Raw genomic sequence first — 19954 nt, forward strand, 5'->3', positions numbered from 1 at the left:
AACAACTCAGTGTGTTTTCATTACTGGTTTGAGGCCTTTCTCATCTGTAATTTGATATAATTCTGCCTTTACTTTTATAAACACCTACAGAAAATGGTGCATTACATGTTCAGCTCTTAAAAGTCACTGACACATACAGATGACTGATGCCAATTTGTGGTTGATTGACAGGAGGACCCCTTAATGATGTAACTTCCACCTCAGCCAGTTTCCCGGTGAGCTCAAATGGGATTTTCCAAAGGTCAGGGTCTCTGATGGTATAAATAGTGTACGAGGGCTGTTCAATAAGTTCATGGCCTCACCCAGAAATACTGGTTGTTATAATACAGGATGTTACATTCTTTCGTGATGGGATAGTGATGCTTGAACATCGATGGACCAAGTGCATTGCTGTAAATGGAGATTATGTTGAAAAATAAAATATAAATTATCAGTCTGTGTTGTTCTGTTCTGGGTGAGGCCATGAACTTATTCAACGGCCCTCGTATATGTGTAATTCTCCATTGACTGTAGTTGCTACATTCAATCAGGGCTTCATTTAATGTTAGCATTTCCTTAAAGTAAATCAACCTCGGATATTCTTTTCTAATTTAATTTTGTCATTTTCCTCCAACAGTCACTCAGTTCAGTAGACTAGGACACACTGAAAAACAAAGCTTTTTGGAGCCTTTTGATTTTCTTTCTTAAAATTGTGCCACCCCTCTGGATACTCATCCATTCAATCTGGCAGCGTGTCAGAAGCACCGGCTCCAGTAATTCTCAACATCCTTGGCCTGTAACCAAGTAAAGACATAGCACATGGTTTTAGCTGGTGTTACAACAGCATGAAAAATATTTCTCCAAATTACCTCAACTTGAGACTGTGGATGGGTATGATATAGCAGATGGACATTCTTAAAACTGCTCAAAAAATTGGGGAAAATACTTGGGAAAAAATCATACAAACAAACTCTGTTGCAAATATATGGCCTGAGTAACACTTTATTTGCCAGAAATGTTGTCAAAATATTCACTGTGGTAGAAAAAAAGCAATCATTTGCAAATGATGATATTACAGGCTGACCCACCTCCAGTGAGTAACTGTTGCATTTATATTAAAGACATTTATGAGATGGGAAAAGTAACTTTTCTGTTAAGGTTGAGAAATGATTTATACATTGCACAGCCAAAACAAGTCACCTCCTGAATTTAACTCAGCAGAACAGTTGAGATTCTTCCAGTGAGTTATATGTTTGATCTGAAACAGGTTCTTTAACCTTTTAACTGATGCAGTAGCTTCTCATTCCTTAAACAACCAGCAGTTTGATAGAAGCATAAAGATTGGACCATGTTTCAGTGGATAAAGGTCATGTGGTCTGATGAGTCCAGATTGACCTTATTCTAGAGGTGAATGAAGTGATTACCTATCATGCCCAGTGCCCAAAGTGCATGCCTGTGGGGGCAGTGTTATAATCTAGGGTTGGTTCTGTTGGTTCAGGTCTGGGTTCAGTAACATTCTGTGTCCATAAACTGAGGTCAGATGAACCTGAATAAACTGAATGACCAGGTCTGAATATCAGTGGGTTTTTCCATCCCTGATGACAGACAATATTCCAAGACAACAACGTCAGGATTCATCAGTATCAGATCATGAAGGAGTGGCTCAGGAGCAGGAAACATTATTTTCACTCATGGACTGGACCTCACAGAGTCCAGACCTGAACCACACTGAGAATCCTTGGGATACGAGGGAGAAGATTTACAGTGTGGTCCAACTCTCCATCATCAATACAAGGTCTTGGTGAAAAATGTATGCAAATATGGATAGAGATGGAGATGTTGTAACATTTACTGTGATGCTGTATAATCATTATGTGGTGTAAACAATGCCTTGGCGACAGTGTCTTATGTTAAAAGCTAAAGATGGTTCAATGAAAGATTAACAAAATAGATCACATATTTCTTGGAACAGGTAGGGTGGCTGATGTTTTGCCTTGGCATCCTTTTGTTGTACACTATGTTATGTTGAATCGCTGTGACCACATATTTTTATGCATGAATTGGTCATATGAAAGTTACTGAAATAATGACATGGTGTCAATTCTAATTTTCTGTTATCAAATTTAAAAAAATCAAGCATTTACACAGATAATGTGACCAACTGAACACACAAAAACAGAGATGACAACTTTACCTTAATCTTTTATGCTTTTTCCAGTTTAGCACCAATATAAAGCTATTTCTTTCATATTCTAAAAGAAGATACTTTTAATAATGAAGGTATTTTAAATAGGTTATAGCAATGATTTCAATCAGTACATTCAGTTTATAGACAACGTAATTTTCTACCTTTGTAAGTGTAAGAGTCTATGTTGGACGATTGTGTGATCACTTCAGTATAGTGTGCAGTTCAGTGTTTTTACCTGTGAGTTAAATCAGGTCTGAGGCTCAGTGTGCAGACTGTAGCCTGTTTAGCACTCACATCTGCTGTGCCTCCTTCTCTGTCTCTGAAACATGTAATTTCACCCTGAAGTCATTCTGAGCAGACTCAACAGCAATATAAGTTGTGGAAAGAGTGTGTTCCTGCTGGGTGTTTCTAAGCAGCTAAGAGTATTTACAGAGACATATGTCAACGAGAATATGCATAAAATGTACTGAAATGGCGTATTTACCTACCAGCGCCCTTGGTGCCGCTCCTCCCGCGTTTGAACATGCAAAATGTTAAAAATAATAATTGCTGGGATTCAAACCCCCGTCTCCCACATCACAGACCACTGAGTTACAGCGGAACACAGCCAGTGACTGAATGAATCACACAAAGTTGTAAAACATAGACCTATATGTCTACTGTACCCTGTTGTTTCTAATTTCAAATTATTTGGAATGCAGTGGAATTCAATGCCATAACTAAGACCAACCTTATTAAGCCAACTCTTTGCTTTAGTTCCAAAAGTGGTCACATCAGTGAGGTTAAATTGTATTCATTTTATTAGTGTACGATTATAAAAAAAATAAATAAATACAGTTTTATGTTATTTGAAGCATTTATAATGTTAATTTTGCTTCTATTTGCCCCTTTGAACCCCTATCGGGACTCCAACCCTGGACCCCACCATTCTCCTGCTATTTCAAAATTTCATGTACACTATATTGCCAAAAGTATTCGCTCACCCATCCAAATAATCAGAATCAGGTGTTCCAATCACTTCCATGGCCACAGGTGTATAAAATCAAGCACCTAGGCATGCAGACTGCTTTTACAAACATTTGTGAAAGAATGGGTCGCTCTCAGGAGCTCAGTGAATTCCAGCGTGGAACTGTGATAGGATGCCACCTGTGCAACAAATCCAGTCGTGAAATTTCCTGGCTCCTAAATATTCCACAGTCTACTGTCAGCTGTATTATAAGAAAGTGGAAGTGTTTGGGAAAGACAGCAACTCAGCCACAAAGTGGTAGGCCATGTAAACTGACGGAGTGGGGTCAGCGGGTGCTGAGGCGCATAGTGTGAAGAGGTCGCCAACTTTCTGCAGAGTCAATGGCGACAGACCTCCAAACTTCATGTGGCCTTCAGGTTAGCTCAAGAACAGTGCGCAGAGAGCTTCATGGAATGGGTTTCCATGGCCGAGCAGCTGCATCCAAGCCATACATCACCAAGTGCAATGCAAAGCGCCGGATGCAGTGGTGTAAAGCACGGCACCACTGGACTCTAGAGCAGTGGAGGCGCGTTCTCTGGAGTGACGAATCGCGCTTCTCCATCTGGCAATCTGATGGACGGGTCTGGGTTTGGCGGTCGCCAGGAGAACGATACTTGTCGGACCACATTGTGCCAAGTGTAAAGTTTGGTGAAGGGGGGATTATGGTGTGGGGTTGTTTTTCAGGAGCTGGGCTTGGCCCCTTAGGTCCAGTGAAAGGAACTGTGAATGCTTCAGCATACCAAGACATTTTGGACAATTCCATGCTCCCAACTTTGTGGGAACAGTTTGGGGCTGGCCCCTTCATCTTCCAACATGACTGTGCACCAGTGCACAAAGCAAGGTCCATAAACACATGGATGACAGAGTCTGGTGTGGATGAACTTGACTGGCCTGCACAGAGTCCTGACCTCAACCCCATAGAACACCTTTGGGATGAATTAGAGCGGAGACTGAGAGCCAGGCCTTCTCGTCAAACATCAGTGTGTGACCTCCCAATGCACCTCTGGAAGAATGGTCAAAAATTCCCATGAACACACTCCTAACAATGTGGACAGCCATCCCAGAAGAGTTGAAGCTGTTATAGCTGCAAAGGGTGGACCGACGTCATATTGAACCCATAGACTAGGAATGGGATGTCACTGAAATTCATATGCGAGTCAAGGCAGGTGAGCAAATACTTTTGGTAATATAGTGTATTTCTCAAACAGCTTGTTATGTTAACTCACTAGAATATGAAATGATTTGATTTTGACTTTCATGCCATTGTTTCACTTCATCTTCTCTGATCAGACATCAGACCGATCCACATAAAGGCCCTCAGCACAGATTTTTTTCAGAATGATTCAATGTCCTTACAAGGATGTGATGTAGAGAGAGGGAGAACCTATGAGCTTGTTAGGCTGACAATTTCTTCAACACCATCATCATTATTCACAGACTTCATTCAAGATCACAGCTACAACACCATTTTAACTGTGAGGATGTTGTATAAATATCACCGATGGCTCTTTTTTCCTCACTGTCATATTCCCATTTGATTGGGTAAACAAAGGCTTGTTGAAAAGTAAAAGAAACATGTTGCATGTTCCACACAGTCAGACTCTAAAATACTTGGGTGAAAGTGACGGCTGTGAGCGCTCTGGCCAGTCTGGTCTAATTGTAGAGACATTGACCAGGGAAGCAGCAGGACCGGAGTCACTGACAGCCTGACCTGGGGCGGGGTCCTCTGTCACCACGGTAACGGCTCAGAGGGACATTTCCACCCCTGCCATGTCTGAACTCATCAATTGATCAGACGACAGATGGAAAATAAGATGGATGAGACAGGTCTGTGTATTTCTGTCTAACTGTGTGTGTGTGTCAGTTTGAGACAGTCAGGTCCAGCAGGTGTAGAAGAGCACAAACAGACAGAAGGTGTATTGGCTAAAAGACACGCAGTAGTGGCACATTTATTCACATACACAAAGTCATGTTTCAGTATCTTTGCCAGGACACTCACTGGCATAATATATTAACCTAACATTAACCTACTCCTAATCCCCCCCACATACACCAAAAAAAAAAAAAAATTACTCGTCTTATCCCTCAAAAAGCCAAGTGAGGTTCTGATAATTCACCAAAACGATGTCTTAAAACAAGGATTTATGGCAAGTATACAAAGATATCCATGAGCATGTGCACACATTAATCTCTGTTAGTGAATAAGATACCAGCAGCCTGTGGTAAAACACCGATTTAACTTTTTTACGGCATCAACGTCTAAAATACAGGCTCTGAAATGGAAAAGAAAAATCGGGCCCTCTAATGACATTTCTGCTGGTGTGTGTGTGTGTGTGTGTGTGTGCGCGCACGCGTGTACATGTGTGTGTAAAGCAAACAGAATCTGTGTTTTGGCCATATTTATACATTATGAAGACTTTTTAAAGCAAGCGTATGACTTACATCCCTAATTTTTCTTCAAATTTGCACTGTAAAAAAAAAACCCGTAAAAAAAACCCATATTATTCCAGCAGCAGGGGTGCCGAAAAAATACTGTTAAATAATGGAAAATAACCATCTCATAAAAATACAGTAATTTTCCCTAATTAAAATATAGTTTTTTGCCCTAACTTTACATGAGATTTTGTATATTTTTTGACTTTGTAATGTTTAATAAAGAATATTTACATGTATTAAAACAATCAAATTACCTATATATATATATATATATATATAAATATATATATATATATATATATATAAAATAATTTTCAGTGAGACTAAGTTGTACGATCCACTGATAAAACTGTATTGTGACAGTTTGTCAGTGCTTATACATGTTCTACATTCACAAAAACACATTTATTCAACATTTTTTTGTGAAACCTCCCGTAATTACACAAGATATTTGTCAATTAACAAACAAGTCTTGTTAAACTTACAGAACAAATACTTCTTTTATGGTTAATTTTCAGTAATTTTATCTGATTTTTTTTTTTTTTTTTACAGAATTAAACTTTAAATTAACAGTTTAATCTCATAAATAGAAAAGAAATATTTGTGAAACTACGATACATTTGCAAATGTATTTTTAACTGTATTTTTCTGTGAAAAAAGAAAAAAAATATTTAAAAAAATGGAAATTTATGGTTTATTCACAGTTACATTTTTTTAAATGTTATTTTACATTTAACATGTAAATCAGTCTATTTTTGTAATTTCATTGATTATTTTTCCTGTATCTTAAAAATGCAGGAAAAATCTGTAAAATGAACTGTAAAATTCCTGTTAAATTCCAGATTTTTTATTTTACAGTGTGTAAAACCCAAAGTGATAGCCTAATTATCAGTAATCCATTAGTCTTTCTGAGCTTATACACCTAAATCACTTCCCTCATGGTGAACAACTTCGAAGATGACTCCAGCACAAGCAGCCTGTTTGTTTACATACCAAACCAATAAGTCACTTGGGCCTTTTCAGAAGTGCATTGTGGGAATGGAAGTTCTATACAGCTACATTGTCCGCTACTGGCATAACAGGATACCCCCCCCCCCCCCCCCCCCCCCACTTTGGTCAACTATCCCCCCAGATAGAAGGCAGAAATTACATCAAAATTATATCATACTGATTACAGTGTATACCTCTATATAAAGACATGCACCTCCTAAAGAAATAATAACTAAAAGGTGGTTTTAGTCCATGGTTTTAGTCCTCATGACAAATAGTCATGTACTTCCTGAATCTTCTCAGAAAAAGACAGTGCACTATGGCATGATGCCATGGTGGTGGTGGTGACTTGTCCAGGGGGGAGGGGAAGTTGTCTGAGGATAACTGGGGGGGGGTTGTCGGGGGGGTGGCGGTTATTCTGTTACAAAGGGTCAGAAAAAATTGAAGGAATCACTGTAAATCAATTGTCTATAATACGGGGGTGTGTGAGCGTGAAAAAACAGTACTTAGACATCAGTGTCATGGCATTTTCAGAATATGTCATGGTGTAGGCTTATCATACATGCCTTGCAAGCATACAGGGTATGGCCGGGCCCTCACCGCTCACTCGCTCCTTATAGTATGTGTATGATATATACCCAGTCTTTTACTGAGATGTTTTTTTAATGGAAGAACTGGTCTAAAAAAGATCTGTAATTTTTTTATTTGATCTGTTGAACTTCCAGATACTGAGAAAATATTTTCATTTAATATGCATTTCTAACAAAGCACTTTTTACCACCGAAGAGAATGTGAGAGTCCACTTAATAAGCATGAGCCGTTTCATTTCAGTAGAAAAGGTCCTGGTCGAACAGTATTTTTAGGATCTTTTTTATCTGGTTCACTGGGGGAGTTTTAATTCCATTGGAAGACAAGTGAGGTCAATATTTTTTTTGGAGTTTCCAGTCAGAGAATTAAACTTATTTCATAGTGTCATACCCGCAGCCAGACGTTAGTCTGGTTTTGTCTGTCTTTTATGTTTTGTTTGTCATTTCCTGTTTTATTTTGTTAAGTTTCCCCTCATGTGTCTTGTCTGTTGTCTTTACTTCCTGTTCCCTGTTCTCCCTGACCTCTTACCTGATTACCTGTCTCCGCCCTGATTTGCTCCACCTGTGTCTAGTTGTCTTCCCTCCCTTTTGTGTATTAAACCCTGTCCTCTTCCTCAGGCAGACGCCAGTTTGTAACTCCTCGTAGTTCTTACCAGCATCTTGACCTCGTTTGTTCGTTTTGTCTGGCCTGTTGTGACCCTTTTTGGATTCCTCGTTTTTTGCCTTCTGCCTGCTCCCTGTCGGTTTTGGTCTGCCTCATCTGGTTTCCCTGGTTTCGATCTTCTCGCCCTGACTTTTTGGTACGTGAGTATTTGTCTAGCCTTATGTCCTGTTGCCCTGAGTGATAGCCTGCCTGTTGCATGACCTGTTCGTCCCTGACCTCCCTTTGCTTTTCCCCAGTCGGGAAAAATACCCCAAACGCCGCTCGGGGAGACGGGCTGCTGCCCTCAAACCGGAGGACGAATCAGAGGAGGATTTCTCCTACCATTATCCTCAAGATTCTGTCACTATTATTACTCTTACACTTTTGTGTAACTAATAAACCTTTTGAACCTTATTTTTGTGTCCGAGTTCCTGCATTTGGATTCAGTGTTTGTACTAACGCCATCACACATAGTAACAATTCAGATACAGTTGCAATCAGAAACATTCAACCCCTTCACCTCAAAACACATTTTAGTGATGCAGATGAAATATAATGGCAATAAACCTAATTAAACAACAAAAAATATTGGTTGATACATATTTGATTTATTTTAACAACAGAAGTTGACTAAACTGTGAAGTTCAAATTAAAAAAACTAAGCCTTTTAACATATACAGTATGCATGTACTGTATTATTCAAGCCTCAGCTTCATACTTTGTGGCTCATTTTTTAGCTTTTAGAACTTCTGACAAAGGTTCTCAGTAAGTGCTGACAAGCTTCTTACACGTCTCTATCACAATCTTTGCTCATCCTGCATCTGCAAAAGCCTCAGAAAACTCATTGATGTTTCATGGCTTCCATGCTGTGACTACATTCTTTAAACCCAGCCAAAGATTTTCAGTCGGATTTACATCTGGTGACTGAGAGGACCACGCCAAGGTGTCACAGGGTTTTTTTCTGAGCCAGGTTTAGTTTTACTTGGAGGTGTGATCGGGATCATTGTCTTGTTGGAAATTCCAATGATCACCAAAGTTTAAGTTGTCAACAGAAGGCATCATGTTCCTCTTTATAATGGCCTGGTATTTCTGGGAATCTATGATGCCAAGTATATGATCCAGATTCCAGTTCCTGCTGCAGAAAAACAGCCCCATATCATCAACGACCCACCTCCATGCTCGAGTATGGGGATGATATTCTACTGGTCATAACCCTGGCCTTTCGCAGACCAGACATACCATTGATCCATGTGTCCAAATTGTTCCAGTTTGGTTTCATCAGTCCATATAGGTGTTTCCCAAAACTCTGTAGTCTTATCGAAATTCCTCCTGACATATTCTAGTGCACTTTGGATATGGAGTGCATCTTGGACTCCAGCCATGAAGTTCTTGTTTGTCTTAGAGTTGCCACTGAAATGTTTGTACCGGCCTTCATCAGGTCTCTTTCACTTAGTTGTCCTGACTAAATTGTTAAGGGCTGTTGATGAAATTTTGGGTTGGGGTTAGGCTAACCTTAATCCTAACCCTAACCCTGCTTTATCCTTTTTTGATGAAGTGTTTTAGTGGGAGAACAGTTCAAAAACAGAACATGTAGTTCAAGGTTTCAGGTGATGGTGCAACGACAGAGGACACATCTGCCTGAAACTGAAGTTCAAGCTGTTTATTTCCATTTATTAATTTTCTGAACCCCTTAGTTATCCAGAGGATTGCAGGATATGCCGGAGCATGTCCTGGCTATCAATTTGGTAAAGTCAGTACATGTTACAAGTTCATCACAGGCCTATAAATATCTATAGATACACATATACAGATGAATAGCCATTCACTGCCATATTCACTTATTCATTTAGATTGACCAACTAATCAGTTAAGGTGTGTGTCTATGGGGCCATTATTGTAGCAATATTATTTGCAAATGCGTGTGAAGAGTTGAGTCTTTGGACAGTGGAGTATCAAGACTGAACTCACACAGACAAGTGGAGAACGTGCAAACTCTGCATGTGTTGAACTCTGAACGTTGTTGCTGTAAGGCAACAGCAACTACTGCGCCACCCGCTGTTTCTGGAGTTATCAGGGGTTTGAAGATGCATAATATTAATGCATCCTCCTCCTTTGTTTGTCATTTGTTCTTCTCAGTATTCTTTTAACTCTCTAATCAATAGCTGCTCTTTGTCTCACCTGATCAATTTAGCTTACAACATCTGCTCACATCCCAGATTTAGAACAGAGTTTGCAGAAATGATTATCTCATATAAGTGATCCTGATCAAAACACATGTCCTCATACCTAATCAACAGACCACGCTGATCTGTCATTCCCAAAAACAATATATGGAAGTGATAATAGATTTATTGGTCTGGACAATGGATTAGCATTCCCATAGGTAGCAGGAATAAGTCAGTGGCTGCTCATTTGTTGATGTTAGTCAGTGCTGTTTCTAGGTTAATGGTGTCTACAGGGTGGGGAAGCAAAATTTACAATGAACATTTAGTTGTTTTTTCTCAGCAGGCACTACATCAATTGTTTTGAAACCAAACATATATTGATGTCATAAATCATACCTAACACTATTATCCATACCTTTTCAGAAACTTTTGCCCATATGAGTAATCAGGAAAGCAAACGTCAAAGAGTGTGTGATTTGCTGAATGCACTCGTCACACCAAAGGAGATTTCAAAAATAGTTGGAGGTTCCATAAAGACTGTTTATAATATAAGAAGAGAATGACTTTGAGCAAAAACTATTACGAGAAAGTCTGGAAGATACTATTAAAGAAGAATGGGAGAAGTTGTCACCTGAATATTTGAGGAACACTTGCGCAAGTTTCAGGAAGCGTGTGAAGGCAGTTATTGAGAAAGAAGGACACATAGAATAAAAACATTTTCTATTATGTAAATGTTCTTGTGGCAAATAAATTCTCTTGACTTTCAATAAACTAATTGGTCATACACTGTTTTTCAATCCCTGCCTCAAAATATTGTACATTTTGCTTCCCCACCCTATATAAGCAGAAGAGATGTGAAGCTGAGCCAAGTCCTCTACATTATCACTGGTTTCCACTTAAATAAAGCAGCAGGTACAGTTTTTGAGATGGCTTACACCTTTTGTAAAAATGCCTTCAAGAAAGGCAGCAAAAGATAGTTTTTGCTCTGTAACTGCAAAAAAATCTTATTTGTAGCATTTCTGATGACTGATGGTTTTGACTTTAACATTTCATTTTTACCCCTTGGCCAACTTCAGGCCGAAGGGTATTGTAATTTTTCTGTCATCTGTCTGTCTGTCTGTCCATTCAACAACTGCTGCATTACAATTATTCACATTTACACTTTCCATTGCACCAGCTTCACCACTTCTCTTATAATGTATGTGATGTTTTGACTTTTTTTTTTCATTTCCATGGCTTCCACTATGTATTTTTAAGTTCAAATTACAAACAAAAAACTGCTACATGGATACATCTAATTTTCCAAGACCGCTCAGAGAATTTACTCAAAAACCAACAATTTGTGGTGAGGCCATGCTGGCTGGATAAAAGATTCAGCTGCAGTTTTCTCTAGTAGTCTTTTCTTTAAGACTATTATCTGCTCATCTTCTCCCTCTGAGCTAACTCTTGCTCGCTCCTCCTGATAGTGGTGACATAAATTCCTAGTGGGTGTTGCCCTCTGCCAGGATTTGCCAGTCTAATTGAGGGCTTGCCAACAAATGATTGCCAAGGTGCCAATTAGTACGTAAGATAGTACATGAAGGCACCTCTCTCATCTCCTCCAACACCATCTTCCCCCTTCCTTTCACTCTACTCTTTACTGTCTTATTCTTCTCTGGTCTTCACTGTTCCCCTCTCCAACTCTACCTTCTAGTTTATTATCTTAATAATGGGTAACTAGCTGGGCATCAGATTGTTTGATCAGGCTGAGATCTAAAAGCATCCACAGCCCCTCTGTCAGTGTTTCAATCACAATAGTCTTCAGCCACACACTAACAGCCTTCAAGGAAATAAGTGCCATCTGGTTTTTCATAGCCTTCCTCCCATTTACTCTCACTGTGTAATGCAGGCTATCTCGAAAACACCAAGGCAGCTTGCTGAGGTAATCATGGCCTCCAGCGCTGACACTGTTAGCAAATGCTTCCGTAATTACACATGTTCACACATAATGTTGAGTGAGTCAGGGGGATTCACAGTGGAAAGGATCAGATGCATTGCAGTGAGATAAGAGACATGTCTTATTTTTCCAAAGGCTACATGTTAATAGTACAATTCATAATCACACATCTCTGAAGGAGAAAAACACAGCAATGTAATCCTCTTCTTAAAACACAGGGTTTTCTGCAGGACTGTTTTATTTTGTATTAATTTAAACAAGTAATAAACTGGTTCAGGTTACTTCAGCTGTTTGTGACTTGAAAAAAAAAACAACCCTAAATGTCATGTTATATTAAACATGCTGTTTCATAAGCTCATTCTGTAAACAAACACCAACTTTAAGGCTAATTTTATATTTAACTCTCCAGGACTCATGAACCCTTGCGGAAGTTAGAGCATTTAACGACACACCAATCCCCAGTCCCCAGTCGGAGGTGCCTCATTGTGGTGCAGGGGCGAACTCAGGTTGATAGTTAGAAATAATGTTTCCTAGGCCCAACTGGTGCATGTGAAGCTCTCCAGGCCAACCACCTATCGAGTGGATTTCACCTGGTTACGGAAACTGACACGAGTTTATCCAACCCCTCAGGGTCCCTGCGGATTAGAAGGAATTGTTGACACATGGATCACAGACAAGGACTTATGGGGATGAAATATGACACCGAAAAGGCCGTAGCTACTCTCCCATAAACAATGAACATGCATTGGGACATGGAATGTACAAACTATGTATCAAGCAGGAAAAGTTCATGAAGTCACCAAAGAGATGCGGAGGTTAAATCTAGCAATTCTAGGAATTAGTGAAGCCAGGTGGTTGGGAAGTGGTATGATCCAACTAGTCACCAGAGAAACATTACTCTGCTCTAGTGCAACAAGTGAGGATGCACCAAATGGGAAACGGGCGGTGTTGATGCTATCCAAGCAAGATGCCAAGAGCCTTGTGGAGTGGGAGCCGATTTAGGAGCGTATAATTATGGCCAGATTTGAGTCTAAATTTCAGAAAGCCACCATCATACAAGCCTATGCACCAATAAACAAGGCTTGCAATGACAAAAAAGAGGATTTTTACAACCAGCTACAAGTTCTGTTCAACAAAACCAGGAAAAGGGATATCACCTTAGTTATGGGAGATCTAAAGGCCAAGGTGGGGGGGACAATTGAGAGAGAGAACTTACCATGGTATCCCAGCATCAACAAGAACGGAGAGCTCTTTTGTGATTTTTGTGCAACCAACAGACTAGTCATTGGCGGAACACTCTACTACAGGGGTGTCCAGATCCAGTCCTCAAGGGCCGCTATCCTGCATGTTTTAGACGTATCCCTCTTCCAGCACACCTGATTCAAATGATAAGCCGATGATCAAGCTCTGCAGAAGCCTGATAATGACCTTCAGGTGTGCTGGAAGGGGGAAACATCTAAAACATGCAGGATAGCGGCCCTCGAGGACCAGAATTGGACACCCCTGCTCTACTAGCATAGAACATCACACAAAGTCACATGGCGATCACCTCACAGCATGACCGAAAACCAAATAGACCATGTGGCCATTAACAGGAAGTGGAGGAGCTCACTACAAGATGTCCGAGTGAAGCGTAGCGTAGATGTAGGGTCCAATCACCATCTTGTTGTTGCAGAAATTAAGATTAAGTTACTAGATGTTAAGAAAGTGAGATCTTCAAGGAGCAGGTATAATACTACTAAGCTGAGAGATCGAGATGTCAAGGAGGCATTTGTGCTAACATTATCCAGCCATTATGAAGCCCCGTGAAGCAAAGATACAATGGATAAAGATATAGATCAAGTTTGGACACAAGTTAAGGATATGTATATCAATACGTGTCAGGAAGGTCAAATATGACAGGAAAGAGTAGATGAGGGAGAGAACTTAGAAACCAGTTGAAGAGAGACGGGAGCTAAAGGGCAAGATAGAAAGCGCCAAGACAAGAAACTAGAAGATGACTGCCACAAATAACTACAAGAAGAACTGTGAAGTTAAGAGGAGTTGCAGAAAGGACAAAAGAGAAAGAATCGACAGCATAGTGCGGGAAGCTGAGAAGGCAGCAGAAATGAATGACATCAAGAAAGTTTATGATACCATAAAAGTGCTCTGTGGGAAGAAACACATCCAAAGTAAACCAGTTTAAAGACAAGAGTGGCACAGTCTTGACTAATGTTGAGGATCAACTGAAACATTGGAGGGAGCATTTTCAAGAGGTTCTAAATAAACCACCACCTGTGAGCCAGACAGACCTTCAAGTAGCCCCACCACTCGCCATTAGAACTGGTCCTATTACCAGAGCCAAGGTGAAGAACACGCTTAAGACCTTGAAGCATGGAAAGGCAGCTGGGTTTGACAACATCCCTGCTGAAGCTTGGAAAGAAGGATGCTGGATTTCAGAGGAAGTTCTATACTCTCTGGTATCTTTACGATTGATATCTCCATGACTAAATGTTAGTTCATGTCATGTCATAGTTTTTTATTATATTATACACTATATTGCCAAAAGTATTTGCTCACCTGACTTGACTCGCATATGAATTTAAGTGACATCCCATTCCTAGCCTATGGGGTTCAATATGATGTCAGTCCACCCTTTGCAGCTGTAACAGCTTCAACTCTTCTGGGAAGGCTGTCCACAAGGTTTAGGAGTGTGTTCATGGGAATTTTTGACCATTCTTCCAGAAGCGCATTTGTGAGGTCACACACTGATGTTGGACGAGAAGGCCTGGTTCTCAGTCTCTGCTCTAATTCATCCCAAAGGTGTTCTGTGGGGTTGAGGTCAGGACTCTGTGCAGGCCAGTCAAGTTCATCCACAACAGACTCTGTCATCCATGTGTTTATGGACCTTGCTTTGTGCACTGGTGCACAGTCATGTTGGAAGAGGAAGGGGCCAGCTCCAAACTGTTCCCACAAAGCTGGGAGCATGGAATTGTCCAAAATGTCTTGGTATGCTGAAGCATTCACAGTTCCTTTCACTGGACCTAAGGGGCCAAGCCCAGCTCCTGAAAAACAACCCCACACCATTAGCCCCATCCACCAAACTTTACACTTGGCACAATGCAGTCTGACAAGTATCGTTCTCCTGGCAACCGCCAAACCCAGACCCGTCCATCAGATTGCCAGATGGAGAAGCGCGATTCGTCACTCCAGAGAACGCACCTCCACTGCTCTACAGTCCAGTGGTGCCGTGCTTTACACCACTGCATCTGGTGCTTTGCATTGCACTTGGTGATGTATGGCTTGGATGCAGCTGTTCGGCCATGGAAACCCATTCCATGAAGCTGTCTGCACACTGTTCTTGAGCTAACCTGAAGGCCACATGAAGTTTGGAGGTCTGTAGCCACTGACTCTGCAGAAAGTTGGCGACCTCTTCATACTATGCGCCTCAGCACCCGCTGACCCCGCTCCGTCAGTTTACATGGCCTACCACTTTGTGGCTGAGTTGCTGTCGTTCCCAAACACTTCCACTTTCTTATAATACAGCTGACAGTTGACTGTGGAATATTTAGGAATGAGGAAATTTCACGACTGGATTTGTTTCACAGGTGGCATCCTATCACAGTTCCACGCTGGAATTCACTGAGCTCCTGAGAGCGACCCATTCTTTCACAAATGTTTGTAAAAGCAGTCTGCATGCCTAGGTGCTTGATTTTATACACCTGTGGCCATGGAAGTGATTGGAACACCTGATTCTGATTATTTGGATGGGTGAGCAAATACTTTTGGCAATATATTAGATTAGATTAGATTAGATTAGATTAGATTAGATTAGATTAGATTAGATTAGATTAGATTAGATCTACCATGTCAGGTGTTAGCTACTGTTTGCAGTGCTGAACTGATCTGAAGACAAGTCCTTGATGTGCGTCTTTTCTGTTACATTCTTAGGAAGGATATGTTAAAACAGATAAACTATTATTATTATTATTGTTATTATTATTATTATTATTATTATTATTATTATTATTACAGTGGGTGAGATTTAGAACATTTGCTGCTTTAATTTGAACACATTCACTGTGTGAATAATTGTAATATAGTAGCTGAGATTAAATAAAATGTCCAGAAAATCTGAAACAAGCCTTTGAGAAATGTTCAAAAACTAAAATGTGATTATGTGCATTTCCATAAACCGGGCTGTGTAATGCCTGCAGGGGGCACTGTAGGCTGCATTACATATGACCCTAATAAACAGGGTAGAAGAAGCAGAGCATTCTGATACCAATTTCCATCTTTTGTCAGGGATGAGACACAAGAATAGTCTGGTCTCCTCATTAGTCCACACTATCTGTTGGAACAGAAACGTTTTTCCACATTATCATTTACATCAGTAAAATATTTGCGAGAATTTACCTGAAAAAGGTGTTTCATCTTCACTATATGTATTTACTCATAAAAGAAAAAAATCACCTAAAATAAGTAAATAATTGTTTGACTGTTTACATAAACATTATCCAAGGTGAATTATAAGGTGGCTATAACAGTTTAATTCAAAATGGATGCAAAAGGTGTAAGGGTGAAAATTTGTGTACATTTTCTGCACATTCTCTCTTCAGACTACATATTCTTATCATGACGAAGTTTGCTGTGCATCAATATTTTAAACTATATGAATAAATTTAATATTTAAGAAAGCTGAATGACACTAATAGAAGAAGATAATGAATGCCAAACAACAAAAAGTGATCTATTGAAGACATTTGCTAGTGTGTACTTAAATTGTGTGTCTTCATGGGGGATTTGAGCTGATTGCACATTTGTAACAGTGACCCCTTCCGTCTGCAGAGGCCTCCTAATTACTGACTAAGAGACAGCGCAGTTACTCATCTAATATTATCAGCAGATCTCATAATACTTAATCACTCTCTAATAAGGTTGCAAACCTCATGTGATGGCCGACAGGTGAGTGACTGTGTGTGTCTTTGTACTTCGAAAGAAAGTAGGGGTAGACAGAACACGAGCAAGACAGAGCGAGAACATTTTCATTAATTTAGCTTTTTCTGTGGCCAGAATGATAATTTAGAGAGGGATCTATCTGCAGCTCACTTCATCATGCCGAACATTAATAAAATGTGAACTGGAAGGCTATTTCATTCAGATTGAGCTTGTCTCTTCACAAAGCCATGATTGGTGTCTTAAATTCAATCCACAGCATATAGAAGAGATGAATAAATGTCCTGGTGCTTTCTGATGTTTATGTTGGTTTGGGAGTATTGGAAAATGCATCCATCTTTCTAGCAAATAACACTTCAGTCGACTAAATATTAAAGAAATGAAAATTGTGTAATGATTATCTGTCGTGATGTGTAGTTCAGTAAAAACATGCAGAAAACCTGATTGGTTTATTAGGATGATTTCAGCCTCTGAAGCACATTGACCTCTACACATCACCAAGTCATGCTTCATCTATACACAGTGTGATTACAGCCTCTGCCACATCCTCTCTGTTCCCTCTTAGGGAGGTGATACTGAGTTCATTCATTAGTACATGCCTCTCAAACTGTATTTTAATTAAGCTTTTAATTTTGGCTGTAGAGTAACTTGGCGCCTTGCAATAGGAATAAGCATCTCGCTGTTACACTTGAGCACAAACAACGATTGCATGACCACATGTGTCTCCACTGTAATCTTTGCGCAATCCTTCTTTTTTTGCATTCTTCTCTCCTCTAACATTGCATCCTTCCTCTCTCCAGCAGGGTGTAGAGGGAGCCTGCTCATCAATAATGAAACAGCCAGAATCATGTAGAATTCTCTAAGAACCCTGTCTGCAACCCTTTGTACTTCTGTGCTGTGAATTGATGAATATTTCATTTGTGCATGTGTGTGTGTGGGAAGGAGAAAGGTGTTGATATTAATCTGGTGTTTAATCAAGCTCCTCCTTTGAAACCATAAACATTTCCTCTCTGCTCTTAAGGTGATGCACCTACCTCTCATGAGTAACTAATTGCTTTGAAATATGCTTTAATGCACAATTTTCTCTGGTGTAATGTTGTACATATGTCTCCATTTTGTAAACAACAAGCACTTCATTGATTGTAGTAATCTAGTTCAACCCAAAGTCTCCCTGCTTAAACAGGCTTTACGTCGTATTTCTACTTTCAAATATTATAAAATGACCTACAATTACCATTAGAGTGTACAGAAAAAAAAATTCTCAAGTTCTGCCAAAAACACCAACTTATTGGATGAATATGAAGATATGAAGATATGATATAAAGTTAATCTATTAACACTCACAGACCAGGGGAATTATGTGACCACTAGAGGGAGTAGTGAGTCACTCTGCCAGTATGGTGAGGAAAACTAACGCCATGGGGCCTTAGACCAAAGCATAAGAAAATAATGAGATGAGAACTGTTGAGAAACAACACACAAGAAAGCCAAAGGAGACAAAGTGATGAAACATGAAGCACTGTTGCTGTTTTCTCCACTGGGCACAGCTGTAAACATAAAGAATGGAGTTTGATGGTGAAATGGCAGTATTTCTTCTACATGGATGAGTTTTATTCTGAGGCTTATGAAGGTATAAAAATATAATAGGATGTTCTTATATTTGCTCAGTTGTGGTTGTTGATCCACGGTTCAGACTATACTGTGACAGTTCTGGCCTTGTTTGTTTGATTCCAAACAGATCTTTAGTGCAGCTATTGACAACACAAACCATACAGAAAAAGGAGGTGACTTGTGGTTTTACTGTGGCTGTTTTCAGTTTAAAAACAGAGCTATAATGCAAACTATCAGCTGATGTAGCACATAAGGATTATAATACAAATCAAATCAAATCAAATTTTATTTATATAGCACAAAATCATAACACAAGTTACCTCATGACACTTTACATATATAGCTGGTCAAGACCAGACTCTTGATAAGCCAAAGTGACTAAGTGTTATTTTGAGTGACTGTCAATATGAATGAATTTTAGTTTTAAGAAGAAAACTTGATGATACTATAACACAGATGTTTTTATTTTATAAAGTGAGTGATACAGTCTGTGGATATATAGTGTTGATTCGTTGGTGACTTAATCCTAAGTGTGCCCTGGTACCAGAATGATCCCTGATGGTCAGAGTCCATAATATAAATACTACATATGACTTCTTTAACCTGGTACCAGGGCTACTTTCATATGCAGGACATGAATTTGATATTAACATCTGAAGAGACTTGTTATATTCTCTGGAGGAATATGACCTAATCAAGAGACAAAGTAAACCAATGAGGCTGTGACAGGAATTCAGCAGCTACACAGATTTAGACAGCTCAGCATATCAAAACAGACCAACAGCAGGTGTAGGAGTTTTTTAGGAGTTCAGTTGATCAAAACCAAAAAACAGACCACCATCATCAAACACCCACAACTCTAGAATTAAATCAGGGTATAGCCTATATGCTAGTTTACAACACCCAGACCCAGACAGGCCTGAAAATAAAATACACTGCTTAACAGAGCTGACAAAACAGCATAAAACACATGAGGCACATGTAGAAAAATTATAGGCCTTGGTTCAAGTGTAATTTTACAGTAAAATTCACACATAAAATATGTTTGCATAGCTTGAGTAAAGCTTAATAAGCAACAATAAGGTTTTCAGACCAGAAGAGCTGACACTTTGTGGAAATAATTAGAAACTGTGAGTCCAAACTTAAGACAAGGGTCAAACTAATATGGAAAAATGAAAATACGGAAACTACTAGAAATATGTAAACTACTAGATCTACTTCGAAATACTATGAAAACACACAAACACACTGCTGAACTCACCCACTGAAGACCACAATGAAGTCCATAACGTTCCATCCGTTCCTGAGGTAGGACCCTTTATGAAATACAAAGCCCAGGGCGATGATTTTTATCCCCGCCTCGAAGCAGAACATCCCAATAAAGTACGGCTCTGTTTTCTCCTGTTAGTGCAAAGCAAGAGGTGAGTCAGTCAGAGTCATAATCAGCTGAAATCTAATTGGAAAACTCAAAAGCGTCA

The 19954-nt window shown here is 39.6% G+C and overlaps 1 protein-coding gene across 1 annotated transcript in view; it reads right to left on the minus strand.

Annotated features, from left to right (window-relative positions):
• cacna1ea (calcium channel, voltage-dependent, R type, alpha 1E subunit a) overlaps nt 1-19954 on the minus strand; it is a 232909-nt gene that overhangs the window by 79874 nt on the left and 133081 nt on the right. Inside the window, 1 exon segment of the mRNA XM_030132402.1 lies at nt 19738-19877. Coding sequence (XP_029988262.1) covers nt 19738-19877 — 140 coding nt within the window.

This window comes from Sphaeramia orbicularis, chromosome 4 (assembly GCF_902148855.1).
Source record: "Sphaeramia orbicularis chromosome 4, fSphaOr1.1, whole genome shotgun sequence".
Lineage (NCBI taxonomy): Eukaryota > Metazoa > Chordata > Actinopteri > Kurtiformes > Apogonidae > Sphaeramia > Sphaeramia orbicularis.